The sequence below is a fragment of the Lithobates pipiens genome, unplaced genomic scaffold (assembly GCF_037356315.1).
Source record: "Lithobates pipiens isolate NorthernLeopardFrog02 unplaced genomic scaffold, aLitPip1_a1.2 Scaffold_8, whole genome shotgun sequence".
In the NCBI taxonomy this organism is placed as follows: Eukaryota; Metazoa; Chordata; class Amphibia; order Anura; family Ranidae; genus Lithobates; species Lithobates pipiens.
Genome location: NW_027507903.1, coordinates 471,712,735 through 471,740,475, shown reverse-complemented (window position 1 = coordinate 471,740,475; position 27,741 = coordinate 471,712,735). Strand labels below are relative to the sequence as shown.

At 44.7% G+C, this 27,741-nt stretch overlaps 1 protein-coding gene across 15 annotated transcripts in view; it reads right to left on the bottom strand.

Annotated features, from left to right (window-relative positions):
• PLEKHA5 (pleckstrin homology domain containing A5) overlaps positions 1–27,741 on the bottom strand; it is a 261,676-nt gene that overhangs the window by 21,268 nt on the left and 212,667 nt on the right. For 12 of the 15 annotated variants that reach the window (XM_077468643.1, XM_077468647.1, XM_077468649.1 and 9 more), the window contains 5 exons: positions 26,868–26,948; positions 26,636–26,785; positions 6,506–6,607; positions 5,166–5,268; positions 4,964–5,010 (listed from right to left, as the gene is read on the bottom strand). In XM_077468643.1, coding sequence (XP_077324769.1) covers positions 4,964–5,010; positions 5,166–5,268; positions 6,506–6,607; positions 26,636–26,785; positions 26,868–26,948 — 483 coding nt within the window. The remainder of the gene's footprint in view (positions 1–4,963; positions 5,011–5,165; positions 5,269–6,505; positions 6,608–26,635; positions 26,786–26,867; positions 26,949–27,741) is intronic. The other 3 variants (XM_077468645.1, XM_077468650.1, XM_077468657.1) reach the window with 1 other exon arrangement.

Here is a 27,741-nt window from a genome sequence, read left to right as displayed (position 1 = left end):
AGACGAAAAGTTGATGGGCTGGGCCACAAACTGATAGGTGTAGGGGCCCCACAACAAAGCTTAGGAATGATGGGCTGGGGAGATGGGGACATGAAGGTAAATCTTATTGATATATATTTAAATAAAGAGTTCAGAGTTAAAAATATACTTGCAATATACAACACAATCCATATAAAAGGTGCAAAGATTAATAAAGTGCTTTTAGTGCAAATCATAGTGTATGACCAATATAAGAAATCAATAGCAAAATATTGCATAAAAAAGAAATATGAAAAAATAAAACATGTACTAATTAAAGTGAAATACGTGCTATCAATTGTGCAAAACCTAAAATTCAGCTAGAGATGAAGTTCAAGCATAAATATCAGTGCAATATTTAAAAAAGGTGCAGATCTCTGCAAAAAAACTCAAGTCCAAGTGTAAAGTCCATTGCAAAACCGTGTTGAAATGATGATCCATCACCCAGTTGTGTGACACCCATCAGCAAAGTAAAAAATGGATGCTTACCAGAAAGCCTGTGACCCCCCTTACTCAGGGAGGTCATACAGTGCTAGAGTGGATCTCTGATCCACTGAAGAAAAGCCCAGGTGCCCACTCAGGTGTCAATTGATATATCAGAAGGCTCTCAACAAACCAGGAAGTAGTGCCAAAAACCATCAATGGATCAGCTAGCTGAAGTATATATGGAAGAGACTCCACATAGTGTGATACTGTATCAGCTTAAAATGTAATATAAGGTGATGCCCTCAGATTAGCAAAATGTAGGCAGATAAATACACAAATCCAAACAAAACCCTTGTAAATAGCCAGATAGCAATCACTCATGCACAGTAGCATGTGTACATATCAGTCCCGCCAATCGTTTTTGTCATTAATGACATAATCAGAGTTCGATATATTATCGGTATACACCAAAGCCAGAAAATCTTCCTCGCAAAGGGAGGGCATGACAGATTTGATGGCTTGAATGCAGAATTTCTGGACTAGAATGAAGACATTCAGAGCTGGGGCAATGGCGTTTTGATCCAGAATACCCAAGAAGACGCAATTGAGACCCGCTAACCTGCGTGGTGACAAAGGATGATTGGAGGTGAGAAACTAAGGGTAGGCGGCAAAATTTCAGTTTGTAGTCTTTTGATAACACCTCCTGCCCCCAGCATCTGAGAAGCCAGCTGTCCAAGCATTGCAAAGATTAACAAACATAACAAATGTCCCTCTGAAAGTAGGGAAAGTTCTTGATGTGGCCATCAAGGGACTGGGGAAATGAAAGGAAAGAAATGTTGCTTAACAGTCAGAGAGGGAGAATACTTTACAGCGTTTTTTTTCGGTTTCATCCACTGAGGAAGATAGATGCTTTTATGCTATTATCAAGAGCTGGTCTAAAGAGACATCTCTCAAAGATCATGCATGCCAAACACTTCTTGGATTAAGGTTCTACAGTCTAGCACTGCCTATGTGTCCAACGCATATGAGATTACAAATACAGGAAAAATATCCTTCCATTGAACAATCACAGCTGAAGTTTAACACTACAGCCAACTGCTCCACGTGTTCAATAAGCAATGGCTCAACTGCATCAGTGGTTAGTTCTCTTGTAAGGGATTTTGATCAATCAGGCATGATCTGACAAAGTAAAATCGCAGCCAGGATTACATAAGGGGCAGGGACAGCCGGCATGAACAGAGCTCCAGAAAGGGCTTTGAAGAGCTTATTGGCTGGGTCCTGGAGGAGAGGTGCATCCTTCACTGGTAAAGTGCCTGAAACTAACAGATCCATAGTAGGAACACATCAAGTTTGCAAAAAATCCTCAAACATATACAAGGCTATTAAGTGCTTGAGAGAGTGAATAACTTTCCAGTACCCACAGAGAAATCGTGGAAAAAGCGAGTTCAGAGGGAAAAGTATTTGCAGCCTTAGGAGTATTAAGCGACCCAAAGCATTGGTAGAAGGCAAATGGTTAATCCTTCATTTTGAATTGATGCACACTGCATCAATAAGAGTCATAATGGTCTATTTAAATTTGTGAGTGATAGCAATGACTTGTAATTTCTAATAGGAATTAGACAAGGACTGCAGTGACTCAGAATCACACTCTGTAGCCGATAGCATAGAAGCTGCTAAGGCTGCAGGCAACTCAGATAAAGTATGTGTAAGACTGGGAGAACGATTGAGGCCTCTGCGAACAGAGTCAACTAATAAATGGGTGATTGGGCCATAAATTCTCGATTGACATGTTAAAGACCTGTCACACCTGATGGAGCTAAAGAGGATCTCAGGACACAACAGGCTCTACAAGCAGAGGGCAATGTGATTTCAAGCTGCAGACATTGGTACCATCAGGAGGTCGATGCAGGTGGCCCTAGAGTTAATAAAAAGTAATCTGGGGGCACCCAGAATCGTGGTATGGGCATCTCCCCTTTGTGTCTAGAATCAGACATGTTGTGACCTCTTGGCAGTGAGAAAGTATGTGAAACACGCATGACAACCACCCAGTGGATGAGAATAATGCTCAGTCCCTCAGCATTACCCTTCCATGGCAAAAATCAGCAGGAACAGGAAGTATAAGTGCCCAGTGACCCAATATGAGCTAGGTAGCTCCCCATGCTCTGCCTGACTGACCTACTTCCAGAGTCTTCAGAGAAAGGACAAGTGCTGTGGCAATGTCAGTGGGTATGGGCCCAGAAAACGCTTCACATTTACATTTATACCAGAATGGAGTTTGAAAGACACCTAATGTGGAACCTACATAGGCCATTTCCAGGCTATCCTGACCACACTTTGTACAGTGCCTTGAAAAAGTATTCATACGCCTTGAAATTTTCCACATTTTGCCAGGTTACAACCAAAAACATAAATGTATTTTATTGGGATTTTATGTGATAGACCAACACAAAGTGGCACATAATTGTGAAGTGGAAGGAAAATGATAAATGGTTTTCAATTTTTTTTACAAATAAATATCTGAAAAGTGTGGAGTACATTTTTATTCAGTCCCCCTGAGTCAATACTTTGTAGAACCACCTTTCGCTGCAATTACAGCTGCAAATCTTTTTGGGGATGTCTCCAGTAGTTTTGCACATCTAGAAAGTGACATTTTTTGCCCATTATTCTTTGAAAAAAAGCTCAAGCTCTGTCAGATTGAATGGAGAGCATCCGTGAACTGCAATTTTCAAGTCTTGCCAAAGATTCTAAATTGGATTTAGGTCTGGAATTTGACTGGGTCCAACACATGAATATGCTTTGATCTAAACTATTCCATTGTAGCTCTGGCTGTATATTTAATGTCGTTGTCCTGCTGGAAGGTGAACCTCTGCCCCAGTCTCAAGTCTTTTGCAGATTATAACAGGTTTTCTTCTAAGATTGCCCTGTATTTGGCTCCACCCATCATCTCTGACCAGCTTCCCTATCCCTGCTGAAGAAAAGCATCCCCACAACATAATGCTGCCACCACCATGTTTCACGGTGGGGATGGTGTGATCAGGGTGATGTGCAGTTTTAGTTTTCTGCCACACATAGCGTTTTGCTTTTAGGCCAAAAGAGTTAAATTTTGGTCTCATCTGCCCAGAGCACCTTCTTTCACATGTTTGCTGTGTCCCCACATGGCTTCTTGCGAACTGAAAACAGAACTTCTTATGGCTTTCTTTCAACAATGGCTTTCTTCTTGCCAGTCTTCCATAAAGGCCAGATTTGTGGAGTGCATGTCTAATAGTTGACCTGAGGACAGAGTCTTCCACCTGAGCTGTGGAGCTCCTCCAGGGTTACCATGGGCCGCTTGGCCGATTCTCTGATTAATGCTCTCCTTGCCTGGCCTGTCAGTTTAGGTGGACAGCCATGTCTTGGTAAGTATGCAGCTGTGCCATACTCTCTCAATTTTTGGATACTGGATTGAACAGTGCTCTGCGAGATGTCCAAAGCTTGGAATATATATTTTTTCATAACCTAACCCTGCTTTAAACTTCTCCACAGTTTTATACCTGACCTGTCTGGTGTGTTCCTTGGCCTTCATGATGCAGTTTGTTCACAAAGGTTCTCTAACAAATCCATGAAGGCTTCACAGAACAGCTGTATTTATACTGAGATTAAATTACACACAGGTGGATGCTATTTACTTATTAGGTGACATCTGAAGACAATTGGTTCCACTAGATTTTAGTTAGGGGTATCAAAGTAAGGGGGCTGAATACAAATGTATGCCACACTTTTCAGATATTTGAAAACCATTTATCATTTTCCTTCCACTTCACAATTAGGTGCCACTTTGTGTTGGTCTATCACATAAAATCTCAATAAAATACATTTACGTGTTTGGTTGGAACATGACAAAAAATGGAAAATTTTAAGGAGTATGACCACTTTTTCAAAGCACTGTAATTGTAGCTGCAATTAAATAGGAAAAGCTCTAGCAGAAAAAGGTGAGTTCATCTTTAACACAGCAGAGCTACAGAATAAGTGTCCATCTTCCTAGGACAGTAGCAAAAAACATGCTGGTGGAGGGAAGGGTTATCCTGGGCTTGTTTACCAGTATCAAATCCTCTGATAGGTGGCAGTATAACCTGAAGGTTAAAGGCTCCCCATTTTCCTTAATTGAGGAGAAAGAAAGCTCATTATTGCAATGATCTTTTTCAAGGTTAGCCAGAATCTGGTCTGACTTATTTAATATTGGCTGCTGTGTAGCAGCTCACAGAAATGCTACTGATGTCTCAACACTCCCTTTAAACACAGAAAAGCTGAAGCTAGAAATAGCTCTTATTAACTGCGCTGTAGAAGGATCAAAAACTCAGGAGATACTCGATTTAGGTTTAGGACTAGTGCTGCACCACAGCTCTCATTAACAGCGGAAGGCTACACCATTAAACACTGAGCAGATGAGACTATCCCAAACTCCTTTCCTAAGTTGTCCAGACTTTAGCTTTCTACACAAACAGCACCTAAGCCATGTGCCATGTGCCATGGCAGCACTTACCTCAGTGGTGCTCTTCCCCGAAGAAAATAAGTTTGAGTCAGAAGCACCTGCAAAAGGACAAATATAAAGATCAGTAATCCTCCACACAATGGATATGCCTCCTGTCCAGCAATCTAGAGAGAAAAGACACGTTCCATGCCTGTAATGTATGAAGACTTCATGGACCTCACACAAAATATCTAAACAGAAAGACATTACCCACCTGCTGATCTTTGCTGTTTATGTTTGCTCAGTCCCTCCATCACATCTTGGATCCTCCAGATCTCTTTCTGCATTTGTGCCCTCTGTATGCCGGCTGTCTCTGTCTGTTCAAGTCAATTACATATCATAAATATAGAATTATCAGGAGTGATGAGTAAGCGATCACCAATGTAAGGGGAACATGGAGGTCATTTTTCACTGCCAGTGACCAACTATTCAGGGGGGCAAGGGGTGGTGGTCTGGGTGGGTGGGTTAAATTTCACATCATAACAATCAATGCAAGGGATGGGGGGTTAAGTGTAACTGGCACCAATTACTGGGGGTTATTGTGTCTACTGACGCCAATTCCTGAGGGTTGTTATAGCGTCCACCAACAACAATGTTTGGGCTTATTATTGCATCCAATGACACCAATGCTGGGGGTTATTATTGCATACACTAACACCACTGCATGGATCATTATTGTGCTTACCGACACCAATGCTGGGGGTTACTATTGCGTCCACTGACATTCATTCTGGGGATAATTATTGCATCCACTGACAATTGTGGGGGATAGTATTGCTTTCACTGGCACCAGTGTTGGTGATTTTTATTGTATTCATTGACACCGAAATTGGGGGTTATCATTAAAGTCACTGACATCAAAGCTGAGGTTACTGTACTCCAAATCCTTCAATGTGCATTGTAATAAGCTTCAAAAAATGCAGCGGGCCAACATTTTTCGACAATTAAGTGCAAAATTATTCTGCTATTGAGCAACCATCAGGAACAGTCGGGGGTGCACCTAAGGCACCCCATCATTTTCAAGTTGACTATCACTGCTCTAATGGACAATATAGGACTGTACCTGGAACTCCTCCTAGGGCACGGAACAAGTGACAACTCTAATAGATAAAATAGATTGTACCTGGTCCTCTTTCCTAGGGTGCAGGTCATGTGACACCTCTAATGGGCAATACAGACTGTACCTGGACTTCTCTCAATGGATCAGGACTTATGACAACCCCTAATGAGTAATATAGAACTGTAACTGAACATATCGCCAGGACCCGGAACATTCAACACGTCTAATGGGTAATAGCTAATATAGGACTATCCCTGAACCTTTTTCTTTGGACCAGGATATACGACATCTCTAATCATGAATAAAAAAACTGAACCTGGATCTCCCCCCCAGAAACCCAGACTTATGGCAACATCTACTGAGCAACATAGGGCTGTACCTGGACCTAGGAAATGGGACATATAACAACCTCTACTGGGTAATGTAGGTCTGTTCCTGGACCCCCATAGGGACCAGGACATGCAATACCTCTAATGGCCAATATAGGACCGTACCTGGACCTCCCCGAGACGTTCCAAGCGTTCCCTCAGCTGGTTTCTGGCAGTTGTGACTTCTCGCTCTAACTTGTCATAATCTCTCCAAGCTCGTTCCAGCTCCTGCACAAAACACAACCAGAGATGTCTCCACCATTATGTTACGCGCCTGAAAGTAACACAGCACATGGCACAGGGGTCAGGACAGAACATGTGCTCAGAGGCTGGTCTTCTACATTCACCAAATGTCTGCACACATTTCTGTAGAGACTGATTGAGCCCATGAAAAATGGGGTATAGTATAATTGCAGAATGTACAGTATCTCACAAAAGTGAGTACACCCCTCACATTTTTGTAAATATTTTATTACATCTTTTCATATGACAACACTGAAGAAATTACACTTTGCAACAATGTAAAGTAGTGAGTGTACAGCTCGTATAACAGTGTAAATTTGCTGTCCCCTCAAAATAACTTCACACACAGCCATTAATGTCTAAACCGCTGGCAACAAAAGTGAGTACACCCCTAAGTGAAAATGTTCAAATTGGGCCCAAAGTGTCAATATTTTGTGTGACCACCATTATTTCCAGCACTGACTTAACCCTCTTGGGCATGGAGTTTACCAGAGCTTCACAAGTTGCCACTGGAGTCCTCTTCCACTCTTGCATGACATCACGGAGCTGGTGGATGTTAGAGACCTTGCGCTCCTCCACCTTCTGTTTAAGGATGCCCCACAGATGCTCAATAGGGTTTAGATCTGGAGACATGCTTGGTCAGTCCATCACCATTAACCACAGCTTCTTTAGCAAGGCAGTGGTCATCTTGAAGGTGTGTTTGGGGTCGTTCTGATGGAATACTGCCCTGGGGCCCAGTCTCCGAAAGGGAGGGGGATCATGCTCTGCTTCAGTATGCCACAGTACATGTTGACATTCATAGATCCCTCAATGAACTGTAGCTCCCCAGTGCAAGCAGCACTCATGCAGCCCCAGACCATGACACTCCCACCACCATGCTTGACTGCAGGCAAGACACTTTTTTGTACTTCTCACCTGGTTGCTGCCACACACGCTTGACACCATCTGAACCAAATAGGTTCATCTTGGTCTCATCAGACCACAGGAAATGGTTCCAGTAATCCATGTCCTTAGTCTGCTTGTCTTCAGCAAACTGTTTGAGGGCTTTCTTGTGCATCATCTTTAGAAGAGGCTTCCTTGTGGGATGACAGCCACGCAGACCAATTTAATGCAGTATGCAGAGTATGGTCTGAGCACTGACAGGTTGAACCCCACACCCCTTCAACCTCTGCAGCAATGCTTGCAGCACTCATACATCTATTTCCCAAAGACAACAACTGGATAGGACGCTGAGCATGTGCACTCAACTTCTTTGGGCAACCATGGGGAGGCCTGTTCTGAGTGGAACCTGTCCTGTTAAATCGCTGTGTGGTCTTGGCCACCCTGCTTCAGCTCAGTTTCAGTATCTTGGCAATCTTCTTATAGCCTAGGCCATCTTTATGTAGAGCAACAATTCTTTTTTTCAGATCCTCAGAGAGTTCTTTGCCCGGAGGTGCCATGTTGAACTTCCAGTAACCAGTATGAGAGAGTGAGAGCGATAACACCAATTTTAACACACCTGCTCCATAATCACACCTTATACCTTGTAACAGTAACGAGTCACATGACACTGGGTAGGGAAAATGGGGAATTGGGCCATTTTCACTTAGGGGTGTACTCACTTTTGTTGCCAGCAGTTTAGACATCAATGGCTGTGTTTTGAGTTATTTTGTGGGGACAGAAAATTTACACGTTATACAAGCTGTACACTCACTACTTTACATTGTAGCAAAGTGTAATTTCTTCAGTGTCGTCACATGAAAAGATATACCATATATACTGGAGTATAAGCCGAGTTTTTCAGCACCTTTTTTAGGCTGAAAAACTCCTCTGCTTATACACGAGTGAGAGTGTTTATCTGCAGCTGTACCTGTGATTACTAAAACAGCGGGTGTCTCCTGCTGTGTTATGCCCATCTGCAGCTGTACCTTTGATAACAACCAGCGAGTGCCTCCCGGTGTGTCATGTAGTCTGTTCGGCGGCCGTTCATTGTAACAAAGCCCCGCCTCCTCCTCATCCATGATAGATGGAAACACTGATACAATGCTGGAAAACTGCATTAGTGTTCCGTCTATCACAGATGAGGAGGAGACGAGGCTTTGTTACAATGGATGGCCACCGAACAGACTGCATGACACAGCGGGAGACACCAGCTGTTTAGTTATGACAGGTACAGCTGCAGATGGGCATAGTGAGGCTGCAGATGGGCATTGTTTACCCACTAGCTGCTGCATTTCCCACCCTAAGCTTATACTCGAGTCAATACGTTTTCCCAGTTTTTCTGTGGTAAAATTAGGTGCCTCGGCTTATATTCGGGTCGGCCTATACTCGAGTATATACATCAATAAAATATTTACAAAAGTGTGAGGGGTGTACTCGTTTTTATGAGATACTGTATATCAGTATGGTAGTAGTAGGCAATAGAAGTATTTTTAACATTGACTTTAAAATCCCTTTCTTGGATTACAATATAAAAGACCAAGCACCTTCAAGTCTTGACCATAGGTTAGATGCTGCCAGGTGAGGACACTAGCAAAGTTTTTACAGCTCAAACGCCTCCCATTCATAGTAATCACCAGTTTTTTTCCAGCAAGCATTTAGATGGAAATGCCAAGACAGAGTGAATGGGGTATCCTATGACTGTGCTCAAAAAAGATTTTTACAGACATATAGCACAGGACACCTTTAAGTATTGACCATAGATTAAAATTGAGGGTTGGGCATCACAGTACCCAAAGCCAATAGACCCAAATCAAAGAAAACTGTTTACCAATTCAAACAGTGGCTTGAAGCACCTTATGACCAAAGCTAATGTCAGCAGAGGCCTGGATACCCACTTGGTAAAACTTCACAAATATGTGAACAGAGGATCAGGTAGTGGCCTTGCAAATTTGTGAAACGTGAAAAGTCCAAAAAGCACTGTCTGAATAGGTTCAGCAAGTCTTAAAAGGGAAAGGAGGATTCCTATTCTTCAAGATGTAAGCCTTAGTGATAACCTGCCTAATCCACCAAGCGACGATGAAATAAGATGCAGAACAGCCCTTGCAAGAAACTGCAGGCAGAACAAACAGAAAATCTGTGGTTTGGATGTAAGCAGTTGCAGAGAGATACATTTGCACTGCTGGTATTACAGCTAAACAATGTAAAGAGATATCTTTGGGGTGTTTTGGTGCAGGCAAAGAAGGCAGAATGATGTCCTGATTAAGGTGGAAGGAGGAAATTACCCTTGGGGAAGCCGTCCCTGCCAGGAGCTATAGTAGCCGTTTGCAAGAATCACAAGCAAATCCGGCAGGCTGGTTGTACCCAAGTTGACTGATCGATCAACTTGGTACCTTCAGCCTGCCCATTAATTTGATTTGAGTAAAACCATATATGGCCAGCCTTGATTTTTTTTTTTTTACGCAGAAGTCTGCACTAGAATACAAATCAGATTTTGAGCATCTTCTGCAACAAAAAAAAAATTTTGGTGAGATACTTCCAAAGGGAAATCATGTCTAAAGAGATGTGGACCCTGCAACTTTGCTCATTAGAGTCCTGCAGGTGTAGCAGCTAATTGATAATTATAAAAGCACTTCCAATACATATTCACTGAGCACATTGACACAAGCATCTATTTAGAACAACACCTGCAACAACATCTGCAACTAGGTTTGTTAAAATCCCTGCAATGTGCATAGATCATCCAGAGGGGAATGTTTTTCTCAACAAAAGTGGAGTTACTCTTTAAAGCAGTGGTTTGGATCCAACACAACTCACATCTCTAAAGTGTCATTGGCTAACAGGGCAAAGTTTCTTCAGCAGAAGGTCATTAAGATATTTAATAATGTGGATTCTCTGAAGGTGCAACAGGGCAAGCACCTTGGTGAGGATCTGAGGGAGTGGGGATAGGTCAAAGGGAAGAGCCACAAACACAAACTGGAAGTACCCAGAAACAGTAATCCCACTGCAAAACTCAGGAATCGCTGTTGGGGGGGGGGGTTCATTTGGAAAGATGGGAATATGCATCCCTAAAATCTTTCAGTGTTGGGAATTCGCTTGTTGCAGCATTGCAAACACAGACCAGGCTGATTCCATCTGGAATGTCTGGACTCTCAAGAAGGGTCTTAATAACTTTCAAGTGTCGTATGAGGTGAATACCAACATTGGGCTTTGGAACTATAAATAAGTTTGAATTATAGCCCCAAAAATCGTTATTTGGAGGGAACTGAGAAAATCACTACCCAAGAAGTAAGCTGTTAGGTAGTCTTGGAAGGCTGGCAATCACTTTGCTGATGCAGGAAGGTTGTAAGGCATAAAAGCCTGTACCCCCCGAAACATTACATCCTTATCCACAGCGCTAAGCGTTCCCTTGAGTCCAGGTGTCCAAAAAGGCTAAAAAAACATCCCCAACTGTAATAGTGGGTACACCCCTTCATTGCAAGGACTTGGCACCAGATTTGTCTGGCTTTGACTTCCAGGACTTGTGACGGAACTGAGTGGAGGACTTGGCTTATGAAACTGAGGACTGGAAGGAACGAAAAGAACTTTTCTGGTACCGGCAGACTTAGCCGTGGGCACCTTAGTTTTCCTTTTAGTGGGTAAGAGAAATTTTCTTACCAATGACTTCCGTATTAAAATGTATCTATTGGCTTACAAAAGAGTCATTCTCTGTCAAACAGAATCCTTTCTAAGCATTTTTACAAACTGCCTCTGCAGACCAGTTCCACAGCCAGAGGATCCTGTTCATCTGTACGTACATGAGCATCGAGTGAGAATTTTGGCACAGGGGGTGTGCCAAAATGTCAACACATTAGCACATGGCTACTGGAAGGAGCGCCAATTTCTGGTGTACTGAGGCATCTGTCAGGATTCAATCATGGTTCGGAGTTGGACAAATGTCTTTAGTAGGCGCACCAACAGTTGCATGGTTGAGTTCGAGAAAATAAAGAAGCCTTAAAAAAGTGCCTCAAACTTTGTCCACTGGGTCTTTGATAATTGCGACACCCTCAACAGGAACCATGAGGTGCTTGCTGAGGCAAGAAATAGCTGGATCCACCATAGGCACTTTTCACCTCCCTCCTCATTTTCATCGGGAAGCAGGGCTGCCATGATGGCCAAGTCAGACAACGACCCAGAAAGGGGTGCCGACTAATGGGATTACATCATATGCATTCCGCACCCTCTATGAGAGCAGAGACTTTCTGCTATATGTGAGTATTTGTGCCTGTCAGTGGCACCCTGCATTGTGGAGAGGTTTGCTACTGCAGATTTAAACCCCATGCACCCTTGCATGTGCTCCTGGACTAATGGTTCTCTCTTATATATGCATATGCTTATTGCCCTTCCAGGGGCCCTGCTTTAGCAGTGATCAAATCCCTTTGGAATTCTGAACACAGCCTTTAGATACAACCCCAATCTACCTTAAATCGCTGGAATGATATTATCAGTCCTCTGTCTCTGACCCCCAGGTTTTTACACACTATCTTGATCGATTAGGTGGGTGGCAACTGTTGGTGTGACTGCTAAGGACAATTAAGTTTGGACATCTCTATTCATTTTTATTTTTACTTTTGTCCCCACCCCCCCTTTTTGCCCTCTCCCCCCTACCCTCTTTTTGAGAGGAACCTTGAAAAACCTCATCCAGTCCATTTGCACAGCATGTGCTGAACTGCCCCCTCATCCTATATCCCTAATGTCCACCATGAGGATGAGAGGATTCTCTGTGGAGTACTCACAACCTTGATCAACACAGAGACTGTTGCTACTGAGCAGAAGGGGAGCAGCTAACCTGTGGATAATGACTGAGGCTATGGTTGAAACCAAACCTGGACCCCCAGGATCCAAACAACCTTAGGCCAATTACAAGCCTCAACACCATTTCTAAGATCATGGAGAAAGCTGTAGTACATCAGCTACAACTCCACCTGGATAATCACAAACTCCTGGATCCACTGCAATCAGGCTTCCGCCTGGGTCATGGAACAGAAACAGCACTCCTTAAGACTTGGGACGACGCCCTCGAAGCAGCAGATGACGGAGAGCAGTGTCTCCTCGTACTGCTAGACCTAAGTGCAGCGTTTGATACAGTAGATCACAATACTCTACTTGTCCTCCTCACAGAAGTAGCCAGAGTCCAAGACATAGATCTCCAATGGTTCGTGTCCTTCCTAGGAAATCGGTCACAGACAGTGAAACTAGGAAAATTCCTCTCCGAAACTCGGGCAGTCATCTGCGGAGTCCCTCAAGGCTCTTCTTTGTCACCTGTTCTCTTCAACATTTACATTCGCCCACTCCTTCAAATCATCAGATGCTCAGATCTCTGCTTCCACTCTTACACTGACGAAACGCAACTTTATTTCCGGATCAATGGAAAAAAAGATCACCAACAACTTGAAAACTGCCTCAAATCAATAGAGGACTGGATGACCACTAACTCCCTCCAGCTAAACGAATCAAAGACAGAGCTTCTTATCTTACACCCAAATCATAAGCCCGCAACCAAAACCTCCTGGTCTCCAACCGTCTTTGGGCAAACTATCTCCCCAAAGACCAAAGCCAAGAGTCTCGGGGTTATTTTAGACGCACAAATAGGAGCAGTAGTCAGTGGATCTCACCATCTGCTGCGCATGCTTCGCAGACTCATCCCTTTTAGCCCAAAGAATGACAAAGCAGTGGTAGTTGGAACAATCATTAATTTACGACTGGACTACCACAATATCAACTTGTGCGATTACAACGGATTCAAAACATGGCGGCAGGAAAAAAACCCTGGGAATCAATCTCTCCTTCGCTGAGGAGCTTACATTGGCTAACCGTAAAAAAATCGGATCACGTTCAAGACCCTTTGCCTCACCCACAAAATGCGTGCATAGAGAAGCTCCGCAATACCTAATGGAGAAAATAAATCATTACACACCAAACCGCAGTCTTCGATCAGCCAACAAAAACCTCCTCCTCGTACCCAAAGCCCGGTATAAATCCAAGGGGGATCGGAGATTCGCTGTCCAAGGGCCTCGGCTATGGAATGCTCTACCAATCAACATCCGCCTGGAAGAAAATCACCTGGCTTTTAGGAAAAAAACGCAAGACCTTCCTCTTTTAGCAGATGATCAAAGCTCGCTACAGCACCAAGAGGAGATTCAGTTCACATTGTGCGCTATACAAGTATTTCATTCCTTCATTCAGAGTAGCAGCTGGTGCTCAAGATGGTGGCCTGCAGTGGGCATAACTATGCACACAGAGTGGGCTACTTTGCACTGAAATGTGTCACAGGACTTACTCAAAAATCACCTATTCAGAAAGTGGCATGCACTATGCTTATGGCTGCGACAAATCAAGTAGAATAATGCACACTAGGCCATGGTCATGAAAAACTGTTTAAAAATGTTGCAGCAGCCCTTCAGTACTGCTCTTTTCGAAGACCCCTTTGTTTCCATGACAGGGGAATGGGCAAAGCCCTGGCCTCAATACAAAAGGGTACCGCCATCCTCCCCGAGTATAGACCAACAGGCAGAAATTCCCTGCTACACCCACATTCAAAGTACATACCTTCTCCTGAAGTGGGTCTTCAGGGACTGCAACTACTGGGATTCAGGTTGCAACTGCCCTGGACATGTAGAGCACTCTGCAGCAAACTACAGCACTGTTGTAACAAGGGTGAGCTGCACACATGTCTAGTGTCGGAGGCAACATAAGGGGCCAACTCTATTTTTCATGTAGCAGGCTTCAGGTAGTGCTGCCGATAGATGACCATTCCAGAAGCTGCAATTCTATTGCATCAGTGCCGCTGATGCAGCCGAGTGGATAAAATAGGACTCTTATAACAGCTTACCTGTAAAAAACCTTTTCTTGGAGTGCATCACGGGAAACAGAGCCACAGTAATAACTGTATGGGTTATATGGCACCTTCAGGTGATGGACACTAGCACACCGTAAACAGGAAGTTCAATTCCCCAAATAACCCCTCCCCTTACTGGGAGTACCTCAGTTTTGTAGCAAAGCAATACACATGTAACTAGAAAGAGGAGGAACCTCTGTGTCCCATGATGTACTCCAAGAAGGGGATTTTACAGTTGAGCTGTTAAAGAAAATAGGATTTTTATATATCGTACATCACGGGACACAGAGCCACAGTAATAACTGTATGGGATGTCCCAGAGCAATGCCACTCTCAATGCAGTGACTCTTCTTCCTTAGAACAGGGTTCTAGAAAAAAAAAAGAAGGTAAAACAATATCCTGGTTTAGGTGAAAATTTGAAACTACCTTTGGCAGAAAGCTAGGAGGGCGACGCAATACTACTCTATCCTTGTGAACGATTAAATATGGCTCTTTACAAGAAAGCCGCCAACTCCTGCAGAAGAAATGGTTAACAGAAAAACTAGCTTCCTTGTCAAAAGGACCAAAGGAATAGGTCGTATCAGCTCAAAAGGCTTTTTCTGTAATGCCGCCAGAACTAAACTCAAGTCCCAAGGGTTCAGGGGTGCCCTAACCGGTGGATTAAGCCACGTTGCGTTACCCCCTGTATAACGCTTTGGATCAAAAGAGTGCAAAGCAAGTGGACACTGAAACAATATTGTTAAGGTTGAGAACTGGCCCTTGATAGTACTCAAGGCCAGTTTCAGTTCTAGCCCCATTTGCAGAAAGGCAAGAATTCTACCCTAACATACTTCCTAGGTTGCCAACCCCTGGATTCACACCAAGAAACATATGCCTTCCAGACTCTATAATAAATGACTCTGGAAGCTGGCTTCCTTGCATTAATCAAGGTAGGTATCACTGAGCCTGAAAGCCCACGATTCCTTAGAATGTGGGTTTCAATAGCCAAACCGTTAAATGTAGCGTTTGTAAAGTAGGATGGAACACTGGTCCCTGCAATAGCAGGTCTGGACGAGGTGGTAGGGTCCATGGGGCCCCTACCACCATCTTTATTATTTCTGCACACCAAGATCTTCTGGGCCACAAGAACCACTGACTTCCTTTTCCGTTTGATCCTGCGAAGTCGTCGAGGTAGCAGCAGAACAGGAGGGAATGCATAAATCAGTGAGAATTGATCCCACGGGGTCACCAACGCATCTGTTCATCATACGGTTGGATTCATCGTTCTTGACACAAAGTTGTCGACTTTATTGTTGAACCCGGATGCAAACAGATCTACATCCGGGATCCCCCATCTTTGGCATATAGCCAGGAAGATGTCGGGGTGAAGGGAATATTCCCTCGGGAACAACTGCTGGCGACTTAAGTACCCTGCCTGCCAGTTCTCTACCCCTGGAATGAAGATTGCCGAAATGCACGGCACCTGTTTTTCTGCCCAGGTTAGGATATGGTTTTCCTCTCCCTGGGCTGCCTGACGTCTGGTGCCCCCTTGGTGATTGATATAGGCCACTGCTGTGGCATTGTCAGATTAAATCCTGACAGAAGTCTGCAACCTGAATGTCCAGGCCTTTAGAGCTAGACGCACTGCCCAAATTTCTACAATGTTGATGGGCAAGGTCCTTTTGGATCTGGATCATTTCCCTTGGACAGACGCTTCTTCCAGGACTGCTCCCCAACCTGAAAGGCTGGCATCTGGTACCACCATCCAGGTAACCGGCAGTAAGAAGGATTTCCCCTTCTGCAGATTTTCAGATATCCTCCACCAACCAAGGCTCTGGCGCACTTTTGGTGACAAACGCATTGGAAAATTTAGTGCCTGAATCTTCTTGTTCCAGGCCGATAGGATACTGTTTTGTAGCAGTCTTGAATGAAACTGAGCATAAGGAACTGCTTTGAATGAAGCCACCATCTTCCCAAACAACCTCATACAAAGGCGGATGGAAGGGTCGTTCTTTGCCCTGACCCCTTGGACCAGCTCCAGCTCTATTAAGAGCAGGTCATCCAGGTATGCTATTATTGTTATACCTTGCGTCCTTAATTTGGCCAGGGGAAGGGCCAGAAGTTTTGTAAACACCCAAGATGCAGTAGCTAGACCGAAAAGCCAGGCTACAAACTGAATATTAAGCCCATATACCTCAAAAACGCAGATACTTCTGGTGAGCTGGGAAAATAGGTACATGCAGGTATGCATCCTTGATGTTGATTGATGCCAGAAGCTTTCCCCCTTGTATGATGAAGACTACTGATCGGATTGATTCCATGCGAAAAGAGCGACTCTTCAGGAACCGGTTTAAATCTTTGAGAGCTAGAATGGGCCTGACAACCCCCTTTGGTTTTGGTACCATGAAAAAGTTTGAATAAAAACCTGACCCCTGTTCTTCCTCAGGAACCACCATGATGACCTTTTGCGACAAAAGTCGGTCTAATGCTAGAAAGATCTTGGGGACATTTGACCTGAGGAAGCGAGGAGATGGGAATTCTCTGAATGCTAGTTTGTAACCTAGAGCTATTGTGGAGACCACCCATCCCAAAATTCTTCCTGCCAGACCTTTGAGAACTGCAGAAGTCTTCCCCCCCACTCGAGCGAGAGGGGACGCCCCTTCATAAAGAGGCTTTAGCGTTGTGTCTTGCGGGTTTCCTCCCCCAGGACTTCTTTTGTCCCTGGGGCTGACCCTGAGGTTTACCTCTTGAACCTGACGATGGAGGCCATCGTGACTGCCTGAAGGCTGAATCCCCTGGCACTGGAGAAAAAGCCTGTTTCTTAACTGGCAAAAAGGTACTTTTTCCACTTGATATTTTTTTGGGCTATATTTGTCCAAATTCTCCCCAAACACCTTTTCACCACGAAAAGGAAAACCAGCCAGGAGCTTTTTGCATGGTGCTTCGGCTGTGCAACCTTTTAACCATAAGATTCTACACATATGTACCAACCCAAGCGTAAGGCAAGAGGTTTGAAGAATAGAATCTCTGATTCAGTTGCAAAGCACAAAGCTGCTGGCAGCTCAGTTAATTCCTGGGCCTGCTGTTCAGGGAACACCTTGAGTACCTGTTCCAAATGGTCTCTCAAGGACTGACATACCCCAATTGCCGCTACTACAGGTTGAGCCACTGAACCTGCCAGGGAGAAAATATTATTAACAGGAATTCCAATTTTTTATCAGTTGAATCCCTAAACATTTGCACATTGTCAACCGCACAAGTCAAACTTTTATTCACAGATATAGCAGCGTCAATTGCTGGTATACTCCACATCTTAGTACATTTTTCCTCCATAGGATAAAGTGTTGAAAACTTTTTAGAAGGAAAAAAGTGCTTATCTGGGCGATTGCACTCAGAATACATAAGCTTTTCTGGTAATGAAGGGACAGGAAAGCCACACAAGGCTTATGGGGGCTTTAGCGGACCCAAAAAGGAAGTGGGTTCTTCAACCGACTCCGGTAAGGGTAGCTTAAATGTGGCATGGACCATTTCAGTAAGAGAATGCACCAGCAACTTCTCAGCATTTGAAACTGAAGAAGGTCCTATCCCACTAGATTCCTCAGAATGGGAATCATCAGCCAGTTCACGGTCCCCTGAGGGGGATTAATCTTCCCCCTCCCACAGTTCCTCTGTTTGGGGATCCTGGGTGGTAGAAGGGGACCTAATGCTTTTCTTCCACTCTGTGAAGATGTGATTAACAGCTTGCCGACCGCCTCACACCGAATATACATCGGCAGAAGGGCTCGTACAGGCAAACTAACGTACCTGTACGTGACCCTTTAAGAAGTGGCCTGCGGGCATCCGCGCGCCCACGGTAAGCTCCGCGAGTTGGGTCGCAGGTCCCATAGACTCGATCGCTGTGGGGATACCCGCAATTGTCTCACGGAGAGGAAGAACGGGAAGATGCTAATGTAAACAAGTATCTCCCCATTCTGCCTAGTGACAGTGTCACTGATTTCAGCTCCCTGTAATCAGGAGCAGAGATCAGTGACATGCCACACGTAGCCATGACCCCCCCAGTTATAAACACTCCCCAGGACACACTTAACCCCTACATTCCCCCCAGTGGTTAACCCCTTCACTGCCAGTGTCATTTACACAGGAATCGTTATAGCACCGATTGCTGTATAAATGACAATGGTCCCAAAAATGTGTCAAAAATCTCCGATGTGCCCACCATGTCACAGTCACGATAAAAATTGCTGATCGCCGCCATTACTAGTAAAAAAAAAAAAAAATTACTAAAAATGCCATAAAACTATCCCCTATTTTGTAAACGTTATAACTTTTGCGCAAACCAATCAATAATCGCTTATTGCAATTTTTTTTACCAAAAATATGTAGAATACATATCGGCCTAAACTGAGGAAAAATTTTTTTTTTTTATATATATTTTTGGGGGATATTACAAAATGTAAAAAATAATGCGTTTTTTCCAAAATTGACACTTTTTTGCTTATAGCGCAAAAAATAAAAAACCACAGGGGTGATCAAATACGACCAAAAGAAGGCTCTATTCGTGGGAAAAAAAGGATGTCAATTTTGTTTGAGAGCCACGTCGCATAACCGCGCAATTGTCAGTTAAAGTGACGCAGTGCCGAATCGCAAAAAGAGCTCTGGTCAGGAAGGGGGTAAATCCTTCCGGGGCTGAAGTGGTTAAAGCCACTAATCTTTCCTCTAAACCACTCATAGCCGAGGAGAAAACCTGCTCAGTTATATAGACAGGGGCTGAAGTGTTGGAAGCAATTGCAGGCCCTGATGGCTCACTCTGACCAGCCTCTTTAAATCGGGATGGTGTTAGAGAGGGAGGGTCCTTAGGATCTGAGGGCGACTCCTTTGTGTCCTTGGTCTTTGTGGCATCTGAACCACCTCCTCTGGTCACAGTGCTGAGCACAAACGTAGAGGCATCACCAAAAAAAAGCACCCACTGCTGAGCAATAGTCCAGAAACTGCTGCTGCTATTAAGCTCAGCCTGATGCTTAACGTATATGTGCTTTGGGAATGCCCGTGACACCAACACTCACATGCCACCCATCACGCCAACATCACTAAGCCTTGCCCTCTTCCATCCATCGCGTCCCCCCCATCTATTTTAAATAGAGCGTTTTCCCACACGAATGGGCTCCGATCCTGACCGGAGCGCATTGGGGAGGACTGGGGTGGAGGAGAGCTGCCGAAGGGAACCGCCGTAATGGCGGCGGGAGCGGCGTGGCACACCGCCGTCTAATGTAATATGCTCCTTCTGCCTGGAGGAAAGCTATCCAGGTGGGGGGACAGTCCTAGGAGAAGAAAACCCCCCTTTCCCATGACATTAACTGGAGTTTTGGCCAGAGGAAGCGTGCAACTTGTACACAGAGGTGTGCAACTTGTACATATGGAACAGGTACGTGCTCTTGACAGCCCACGGTGGTGACTATAGGCATAGCAACATTTACTTTAAGAGAAAACCCACAAGAAATAGAAAAATTCTTTAGGAATCTCCCTTACCTTATCCAGGCTGAAGAATTCTGTGGTAAAAGACCCAATCTTTACCTCTCACGGTGGGCTTCATTTAGAAAACCTTCAAGGACTGGGGCCCCCGTTTTATTGGGGGATCCACAGCCCTGGACCTGTAAAAAGCACCCCGCTAGGAATATGGCTGAAAAAAAAAATAAAAAAAAATACTGGATCCCGGGGGCCAGCTCTCTAAAAAGAGAAGCGTTACAGGTAAAACCTTGTTTATTCAGACACCAAGCCCGGGTACCATTCAATTCGGCCTGGAAAAGACACTTTGAATGGATCCGGTTGCATAGCTTGCCCTGGCAAGGAATATTCCAGTGGAGCTCAGCGCAGCACATCTTTACTCATGACAAACACCTAAGACACTGGTGAAAAAACTGAGGTACACCCAGTAAGGGGAGGGATTATATGGGGAACTGAACTTCCTGTATAGGGCATATGTGGCTCTGTGTCCCGTGATATACGATAAAGAAAGAACTTTCCCATGTGAAGATCCAGGCACAATAGTCAATCTCTTATAATCAAAATAAGCCAGAAACCTGCTCCCAGCAGTATGAAGTTGCCCATCGCCTAAGGACACAAGTAAAAAAAAAAAAAAGAGGATTGCTTTGTGCGGGAAGAGTTATAGGGGGTGTCCTAACAACTTTTTTGCCAGTGTCCTTACCTGAAGATGGCAGCACAAAACCCATGGTTAATACCATAATACCATCTCATATACCCAGTGAAGTGAACAGCCACAGATGACGCACAGTGTTTCCTCCAGGTTCACACGCTCTGGTGCTGCAAGTGGCCGGCACTGCAATTAAATCATTCCAATGAATACGCCCGGGAGCCACTGTTTCTGGCACTGTAAGCCAAACCTTCAGAGCACATGCACCAATGAGGTCATTGGCTGCATGCACTCTGAATATCTCCTAAACTGCCTAACGTGTGCAAGTTTAGGAGATATTCACAGTACCTACAGATAAGCCTTATTATAGGCTTACCTGTAGGTACAAGTGGTGTAACAGAGTTTACAACTACTTTAACAGATCTAATTAAATACTCATGTAAAACTGCAATGTCATAATTAAAGTGGTTGTATACTAATTTTTTTTAACTTTTACCTACAGGAAAGCCTATAATAAGGCTTACCTGTAGGTAAAAAAAATATCTCCTAAACCTGTACGGTTTAGGAGATATTCCCCTCGGTATGCTGACTGCAGCGGCGCATGCACACAAGGGGATTCTCGGCTGAAAATCCAGTAGTGGCCGACCGGCCGGAATGAAATCTCCCGCGTGCGTGCGCGGGAGTGACGATATCGTGGCTCCGGCCACTCACAGCGCCGGAGCCGCGATACCCGGAAGAAACGCAGAGGGAGCGTGTCAGCTCCCTCGGCATGGATCGGGCCAGATGTCGGGGCCTCGTTCTAAGGTAAGTATTTCATAATGAGCTAGTATGCGGTGCCTTTTGCTTTGCAGGTGTTAAAAAAAAAAAAATTAGCGGGTTTACTACCGCTTTAAGTCCAAATGTAAAATTGCTGTCACCTAGTTGCAACTGGCTATAATAAAACCATTTACAAGCAATACACATTTGACTGGCTCTACTTGACCCAAAACTGCCCTTTTCCTACATCTCATAAATGTCAGCTAATCACATGATGTAAACAAAAGCTCGGTAATCTTTTTTTTTCTCCTCACGCTGAAAAAAAAAAGCCGATCACTGGTCCCAAAGAGGAAGAGGCAATTCTGCCTCACCTGTGCCACCTGCCAGTTCCCACCAATGCCACCTATCAATGCCCACCAGTGGTGCCAATCAGTGCCACCTAGCAGTGCTGCCTATCAGTGTAACTAACCAGTGCTGATCAGTGTCCATCATTGTCACCCATGAGTGCCCATCACTGCCACCCCATCAGTGTATTTAGTCTTTTTTAATTTTTATTAACAAAAAATAAAAACCGCAGAGGTGATCAAATACCACCAAAAGAAAGCTCTATTTGTGAGAAAAAAAAATCAAAAAAAATTTGGGTACAGTGTTGTATGACCGTGCAATTGTCATTCAAAGTGCATCAGCTCTGAAAGCTGAAAATTGGTCTGGACAGGAGGAGTGTTTAAGTGCCTAGTACGCAAGTGGTGAAACAATATTTGTCTCTTTAAGGCTCCATGCACACTGGACTTAAAAAAAAAAAAAAAAAAAAAACTTCAGTTCCCCTAGTAGAAAAAAAAATGCTCATAGATAGAGCATTTTTGTACACAGTTTAGGAGAGTTTAGCTTTTTTTTCTGCCAGAAAACTCTAATCAGAAACGCAAACCAGAAAGGTTAGTCCTGCCTCTAAACGTTGAGCTTAAAATATGCCTGTAATCATCCTAATATGCATGGCTACATAGTGTCACAGCAGGCAGGTAAAAATCGCCTGGTTGCATCCAGGATGGCAGGTATGGGTCTCTTAGATTCAGGCTCTATGCAAATTTATTCCACTAGGGGGAAGTGCTGAGAGTCCACCAGTGATGAGGTAATGAGCCCAGCTGAAGCAAGTTGGTTCATTAGGGCCTCTACAAAAGTTCCCAGCTTGCTTAGGGATTTGCTCCATCCTGGAACTAGTTCTGTATCGACTGGGCTGCACCTAATTGATAGATGGGGAACCTACCTGTGTAGCAAGTTGGCAAGGATTTATTTTCAGGTTTCTTTTTGTTGTGCTGTAATTTGTTCATTTTATATAGTGTAAATAAACAGCACCTTTGTTTTTTTCACCTGCAATGCAGTTTGCTGTGCCTACTTTTGTGTAGTGAACTCATCCACGGGTCACACACACCTACTGCCAAACCCCCTCACAGCTGGTGGAGGAAGCCAGGGGCAGTTTTTTAAAATAAAGGCCAGCATGGAAGATTTGCTGAGACAGCTTGTGGCAAATGCCAATCAACAACAAGCGAACCTCGAGCAAAGGCATGCAAATCAACAAATGCAGCAGAGTCTGGAAGCTCAGCAGCAAGCTCACCAGCAGAGTCTGGAAGCTCAGCAGCAAGCTCACCAGCAGAGTCTGGAAGCTCAGCAGCAAGCTCACCAGCAGAGTCTGGAAGCTCATCAAGAAGCCCAGCAACAATCTGAAGCTCGCTTCATGGACCTGTTGCAGAAGCAGGAGCAAAGACTCTAACAAGTGGAGACATTAATGCAGCAAGCTCCGGAGACCAGTGAAGCAAGTGGTTCCACTAATAGCGCATTTTGTGTGATCCGTTGTTTTTGACCACATTTGAAAGGACTGCAGAAAGGGAAAAGTGGCCTAAGGAACAGTGGGCTGGCATGGTTGTCCCACTATTATCTGGTGAATCACAGAAAGCAAATTATGAGCTAGCGCCTGACCAAGCAAAAGATTATGTTGTGCTAAAAACAGAAATATGGGCATGACTGGGTGCCACCCTGGCCGTCCAGGCTCAGCGTGTGCATAACTGGACTTTCCAGCTTGGAAAAACCCCCAGGTCTCAGAGTGGGGAGGAATCTCCAGAATTCCGGTATTGGCAGGGGAGACTCGAGAAACTGGGCAGGAGCAAACATCCTCAGATCAAAACATGCCATCTGTTGAGTTTTTTGATCTAGAGGTTCACAGGGAAAATTTTCCCACAGAACAGTTAAAAAAGACACCACACTGATAAAAGCATAGAAAAATGGGGTAGATGGCAAACTAGTAAACCTAGATAAGACTTGCGTTTACCCGTACTTCATTGTGGAAAGGGATCTGCTGTATCGAGTTGCTCAAAGGGCAGAAGATACCATTAAGCAGCTTGTGGTGCCCAAAATTTACAGGAAGTTGGTGTTGGAGTTAGCCTATGGGCACATTCTTGGAGGTCATTTGGGGGTAGAAAAAACAGTGTGTATTGCAGAGATTCTATTGGCCTGGGGTCATGAAGAAAATAGAAAATTATTGTTCCTCCTGCCCTGTGTGTCAGCAGTCGTTACCTATGCCACATTACGGTAAACCACCGGTACCTCTTCCCAGGGTCGTCTTTAATATTGATTGGACCCTGGGAAAAACATTTCCCAGGTCCAGTCCAATAGTTTTAGTGCCCAAATTGGATGAGAGCTGGCAATTTTGTAACAATTTTCGACAGTTGAATAAAGTTACAAAGTTTTACACCTACCCCATGCCTTGTATAGATGAATAGATCAACGAGTGGGGAGCAGCCTGGTACATGACAACACTCAATCTGACCATGGGGTATTGGCAGATTCCCCTAGCCGAGTCGGCAAAGGAGAAAACTGCATTTGTAAACACCAGAAGGGGCATTCCAAAATAGAAGAATTCCATTTGGGCTAGAGAATGCACCAGCAACCTTTCAGTGGAAAATGTATGCTGTTCTCCTAACCAACCTAACAAAAGGGAAAGAGTCTGTCATGATTAAATGGACCCCGGAGGCTGAAGCAGCATTCTAGTCTTTAAAAAAAGACCTATGTAGTCAGCCAGTGCTGTATTCACTTGACTTCTCTAAGGACTTTGTTGTACAGACTGATGCATCAGATGTTGGGTTAGGAGCAGTGTTGTCCAAGATTTGGAAGGGGGGAAGAGCACCCAGCAGTGGCGACCCGTGCATTAAGGATGCACGGGCGCCCCCCCCTTCTCTCCTGTCACTCCTCTCTAGCACCAATAGATGGCCGCCGCTGCCACCCCTATTCAGGCGCTCTGGCCCTTTTTGGGTGCAGGGCGCTTGAATTACAGTGGCGGGGGGTGGTTTTTAAGCACCCGATTAGAGCCGTAGGCGTTAAAAAAGGTGACCTGCGAGTGCCATGCTGGGCGCTCGCAGGTCACTCAGCTGTGTTAGAAAAGCGAATGAATATTCACTTTCCTAACACTAAATCGCCTCTCTGCCAATCGGTGCTGGAATCTGTTACCCGTCACCTGATTGGCTGAAAAGACAGGCACTGTGATTGGAACGCCAGGTGTCCAATCATAGCAAAGGACGGGTGGAGACCACTGAGACAGGTAAGTGCAAACGGTGGGTGGCACAGTGGCAGCATTTGATATGGCAGTGGCCGCCTTTGATGGGGCACAGCGAGTCTGCAATTGATAGGGCTTTTTTCAGTTTGTTTGCGCCCCCCCAAAAATTTTGAGCACCAGCCGCCACTGGCACCCGGTCATTTATCTCAGCAGAAAATTGAAATCCCACAAGTTAAATTATGCCACCATTGAGAAGGAGTGTTTAGCTGTGAAGTGGGCTTTAGATTCCCTTCGGTACCATCTGTTAGGTAGACATTTTGACCGGGTTACTCTATTAACCACTACAATACAGGGCACTTTCGCCCCCTTCCTTCCCAGCCCAATTTTCAGGTTTCATCGCCCTCGCAATTTCAATGACAATTGCACGGTCATGCTACACTGTACCCAAATTAAATTTTTATCATTTTGTTCGCACAAATAGAGTTTTATTTTGGTGGTATTTATTCACGACTCTGTTTTTAATTTTTTGCGATATAAGCGCAAAAAAAAATGGAAATTTGGAAAAAAGAACAATATTTTCTTTTTTCTATTTTAAAAGAAATCCAATAAAATCAAATTGTCGTAAATTTAAGCCAAAATGTATTCTGCTACATGTTTTTGGTAAAAAAAAAAAAAATCCGTTAAGTGTATAATAATTGGTTTGTGTACGCAAATGATCATGTACAGATGTGTGCAGGTGATCACGTACATATGTGTGCAGATAATCATTGGGACATGTGATTTTAGTGGGACATGTGTTTTTTTATTTGGGGACATGTGTGTGTACACTGTAGGTTTACACTAGACTAGTGATCAGTGAGTAAAAAGCTGTAAAAACAGCTCATACTCACTGATCACCAGCCGGCTGCAGCGATCTGCTCTCCTCAGCGACGACTTCCGTGTGAGGAGAGGAAGAGCCGATTGTCTAGCAACCGGCTCTTTGTTTACATCACATGACGGCTGTGATTGGATATGGCCATCATGTGATCAGGAGGGCCAATCACAGAGCCCTCCTGCCGATCCGAGATGCGCCGTGTCCGGGTGACACGAGCGCATCGGGATCGCGCCACTGCACGGGCACGCGTGACCCCCCTCCTTCTGAAGGACGTTCCTGAACGTCCAGTCAGAAAGAGGCGGCTCCCACCCGGCCGTATATGTACATTGGCAAGGTGGGAAGTAGTTAAAGTGGATGGCTCAAAATAAGGAGACCAATAGAAGGGTAAATAGGTGGTTCCTGGACCTACAAGAATTCCACTTTACTGTAAAGCATCGCCCTGGGGTTCAGATGGGGAATGCGGATGCTTTATCCTTCGCCTGACTTCTGGTGTTCCAATCCGAAGGTTGGAGCAAGAGGGGGATATGCGACAGCAGGCAGGTAAAAATCGCCTGGTTGCATCCAGGATAGCAGGTATGTGTGTCCTAGATTCAGGCTCCATGTGGATTTATTCCACTAGGTGGAAGTACTGAGAGTCCTTCAGTAATGAGGTAATGAGCCCAGCTAAAGCAAGTTGGTTTATTAGGGCCTCTACAAAAGTTCCCAGCCTGCTTAGGCCCCTTTCACACTGGGGCGCTAAGCATGCTGGTGGTAAAGCGCCGCTATATTTTGCGGCACTTTACCGTCGTTTTAGCGGTGCTGATCGCCCACTAGCGGGGCAGTTTTAACCCCCGCTAGCGGCCGAAAAAGGGTCTGATCTGTGTTTTTAAGATATTTTAGTAATTCTCATGTGCTTGAAAATCTGGGCATGCAATGCTTACCGTGGTGGCCCGTGACACTTCCCGACATGTACTGAGCAGCCCATTCTGAAGCTCGTCTCTTTGTATCACCACATTCTGAACAGCTGCTGGATTGTCTGTGTTCATCTCGATCTCCTGGCTGGCCGACAGCAGAGCTTGTTCCAGGGTGTACTAGGAGGACATAAACATAAAATCACTGCCTGATACCAGCACGCTATAAACACTGGTCACGACCAGTAGATGGCACTCTTACCTTCTCTTTATGTAATTGCTGCAGCTTCTGTTCCAGAGCCTGGACCACTTTATCCTGCTCGCAGAGTCGGCTTAGCTTGGTCTGAAGGGGGGACACAACTATAAATACAGCGGAAAGGTTGGGGACTCACAGCTGACAATAGAACTATGTACACTGGGCAACAGAGACACTGTCAATAGAAGTGATATTTTAAAAATTAGAATATCGTGCAAAAGTTAATTTCACTAATGCAACTTAAAAGGTGAAACCAACATTTGAGATAGACTCATTACATGCAAAGCAAGAATGTTCAAGCCGTGATTTGTCATAATTGTGATTATTATGGCTTACAGCTCATGAAAACCCCAAATTCACAATCTCAGAAAATTTGAATATTGTGAAAAGGTGCAATATTCTAGGCTCAAAGCGTCCCACTCCAATTAGCCAATTAAGCCATAACACCTGCAAAGGGTTTCTGAGCGTAAATGGTCTCTCAGTCTGGTTCAGTAGGAATCACAATCATGGGAAAGTCTACTGACCTGACAGTTGTGCAGAAAAACATCATTGACACCCTCCATAAAGGAGGGGAAGTCTCAAAAGGTAATTGGAAAAGAAGTTGGATGTTCCCAAAGTGCTGTATCAAAGCACATTAACCACTTGCCGACCGCCGCACGACGATGTATGTCGACAGAATGGCACGGGCAGGCATATGGGCGTACATGTATGTCCCTGCCTTCCCGCGGGTGGGGGGCCCGATCGGGCCCCCCCCCGGTGCCTGCGGCGGTCGGTATTCGTTCGGGAGCGATCCGGGATGAGGGGGCGGCCATTCATTCATGGCCACCCCCTCGCGATCGCTCCCGACGAATGAAAATCCTCCGTGACATCACTTCCTCTC